At 34.2% G+C, this 3,160-nt stretch overlaps 2 protein-coding genes across 4 annotated transcripts in view; one reads left to right on the plus strand and one right to left on the minus strand.

The window, feature by feature from the left end:
- Positions 1–1,398, minus strand: part of LOC128872553 (retinal homeobox protein Rx1) — a 5,770-nt gene extending 4,372 nt beyond the window's left edge. The window contains exon 1 of one of the 2 annotated variants that reach the window (XM_054115374.1): positions 724–1,398. In XM_054115374.1, the coding sequence (XP_053971349.1) occupies positions 724–801 (78 nt within the window). In that variant the 5' untranslated portion in view covers positions 802–1,398. Of the gene's footprint in view, positions 1–717 lie in introns of both variants that reach the window. The other variant, XM_054115373.1, reaches the window with a different exon arrangement.
- Positions 1–3,160, plus strand: part of LOC128872554 (uncharacterized) — a 41,692-nt gene that overhangs the window by 6,341 nt on the left and 32,191 nt on the right. The gene's annotated exons all lie outside the window — the stretch shown is intronic.

Raw genomic sequence — 3,160 nt, forward strand, 5'->3', positions numbered from 1 at the left:
TACACTGGTACGCATTTTAAACAATTCTAATATATTGTATTCGTTATGATATATATAATACTTTTAATATATAAAATACTTTTACGTTGAAAGAAAATGATTTCTTTTTTGCGTGAACAATGAAAATTATTTTCCGAACAACCCAATATTTATCTACTCTATTTACAAGTCTACACTGGTACGCATTTTAAACAATTCTAATATATTGTATTCGTTATAATATACATAATACTTTTAATATATAAAATACTTTTACGTTAAAAGAAAATGATTTCTTTTTTGCGTGAACAATGAAAATTATTTTCCGAACAACCCAATATTTATCTACTCTATTTACAAGTCTACACTGGTACGCATTTTAAACAATTCTAACATATTCGTTATAATATTCGACAGTTCAACAATCGTTGCAAAGAGTTATATCTAAACTGTTTAGAAGGCTAGGCTACGCACATAAAAAGCACAGAACGTAATACTAATAACCTCCGTTGTTTAAGATGTAATTATACTTGAAATATTAACAAACAATATGTTTATAGACGAATTTATTGATAAAACCGTTGAATGTTAGCCGCGTTAAGCTCGCGAAGTGTTGTCGAGTGCGAAGCGAATTAACGACGTGTAATAATTGAAAGAGAGCTACAGTAAGAAAGAAGAAGTAAGAAATAAGAAAGAATAAAGAAGAAATAATGAAAATGATGCGGAAAGGAAACGTACACTGACCTGACGACGTCTTCCGAACATATATTCGGTGAGCAAATCAGCTTGAGGCCCCAAAGGTGAAAGATACGGCCCTGCCATCTCTTCGGATGCTCAAGAACCAAATCGGTTGTTTTTACCAAAAAAGTTTCCTTCTTTTTTCCCCAGTATCCTCACTGCGAGAGAGTCGCTTTTATCGTTCTCGATAGACGATGCCGAGGAAACTGAAGTCTCCTTTCGAGAGTTCACCCTCGATCAAGCCCCGTGTTACCCGCTGGAACGGGGGTTGGGTTTGCATCACGCGATTGGTCCGTCCGTTTCGGAGGCGGTCCCACCTCCATGGAGATAAGTACACACCCCTCTTGTGGAAAATTCACTAAATCGTACCGCGCAGATTTTTTCCTCGAGAGAGGGATGGTACTTAATTTTCGGTTTTTTTTCTTTTTTTTTCAACATCTTTCCTTCGCTTTACACCTCGCGTTACCTAAATATTATTTTCTCCTAACCAATTCGCTCCTTTACCGTCGCGTTCGATTGTTTCGCAAAACCCGACCGTTTTCTCAACATTTACATTCTCCAAATAAAATCAAACATCTCGGCGAAGTGTCAAGCAACGCTTAACGGAGTCCTTTCTTACCCTTTTTCACTTTTCACGCATTACTTACCTTTTTTCTCATTTTCAGACTTCGTGCGTGTAGAATTCACAGAATAAAATCACCGTTTTCGACATCTTCCTTTTTCGTCGAAATTAGGTCGAAATTACTATTTTTGAACCGTGAAAATCATCGTCGAGTTGTTCTTTCAGGCATCGCATCCTTTCCGTACGTAACGCAAATGTAACGAGCAGCCTTGGCGGCCTTTGTCTCTTGATTAAACGCTGAAAAAGATGTCGAAATTTTCCTTGTAATACCGACTTTTATTCGATTGACGTTTCATTTTTCGAGCCTTAAAGTCGATACAATTTCAAAGACGTCGAAAAAGATGTCGAAAGTACCGAGTTTTATTCGCTTGACGTTTCATTTGTCGAGCCTTGAAATCGATACAATTTTAATTAAACGTTGAAACCCGAGAGATTATTACGGAAAGCAAAAATTCGCTTACAAATGAAATATGTAAAATATTGCCAAAATATTCTACTTTATCTAAAAAATTTCAGGTTGGAATAACTCGCTCCAAATTATGGCGCAACCTGATATACTGCGATGTTACATTGTTATTCTTTATCGTTCGTTGAACTCAAACATTTATGTCTTATGCGTCTTTATAATAAATCTCGACGCGTTGAATTAACTTGTCATGTCTGGGAATGTCTTTGAAAATGAAATATATAAAATACAAATTATAGAGAGAAAAATAGAAGTGTACATGCGATATTAAATAGATCGATGAAATACTCGTTGTTTTACTATTCAAAGGATTAACTTAACTGTAAGATATATTCCTTGTAATCGTTTTCAAGGATCATTTAAAAGTCTATTATTGCACGTCGTTAATTATTACCGATCCTGAAGTTGGCGTGTTATACAAAGTCATGCTTCTTCTTATTATAATATAGTCCTTGACTCCAGTAAGTAACAGTCATAAAGAAATCGGAAATAGCGTTACATACATTTTTATTTCGATTACAAAGGATTCTCACTTCCATTAACCCACTCTGCTCCATCTCGTTGCGAAATGTACGAACAAGAATCGCATTACGTATAAAATAGTCCAACTTTAAAAACGTATCTCTTTTGGTATCGTTATACTTGTACAATATTTTGAGAACTAGTACGTCTAGGCAAAACATTTAAATGGCGAAATTGTGTGCGTTTGAAATACTAATTATGTAAATTACGTTATTCCAAAGACTATTTCGAGAACTAGTACGTCTAGGCAAAACATTTAAATGGCGAAATTGTGTGCGTTTGAAATACTAATTATGTAAATTACGTTATTCCAAAGACTATTTCAAGAACTAGTACGTCTAGGCAAAACATTTAAATGGCGAAATTGTGTGCGTTTGAAATACTAATTATGTAAATTACGTTACTCCAAAGACTATTTCGAGAACTAGTACATACTATATTTGAATGTTTTTATGTGATAATGTTCATCTATTTTAGAGAGTTACAACTCTTGGAACGAAACATAGATATTTTGAAATTTCTAACTTTCGCATATTGTAGAGAATAATGCCTCGCACACTTTACTTGGAAATAGTTTCCAAGATACAGTGTTTTCGATTGAGATTAAACAATTAACACTACGGGATAATTGCAGTCATTATGTATGAATTTCCCGCTATAAAAGAAGTTTCCAAGATACAGTGTTTTCAATTGAGATTAAACAATTAACACTACGGGATAATTGCAGTCATTAAGTATGAATTTCCCGCTATAAAAGAAGCTTAGTGTAAATCGATGAGTAACGCCTTTCTATTTTGCCTCGTGAATTTATTTAAATTTTCTTTATATGCGCA

The sequence above is a fragment of the Hylaeus volcanicus genome, chromosome 2 (genome assembly GCF_026283585.1).
Source record: "Hylaeus volcanicus isolate JK05 chromosome 2, UHH_iyHylVolc1.0_haploid, whole genome shotgun sequence".
NCBI classification, from domain to species: domain Eukaryota; kingdom Metazoa; phylum Arthropoda; class Insecta; order Hymenoptera; family Colletidae; genus Hylaeus; species Hylaeus volcanicus.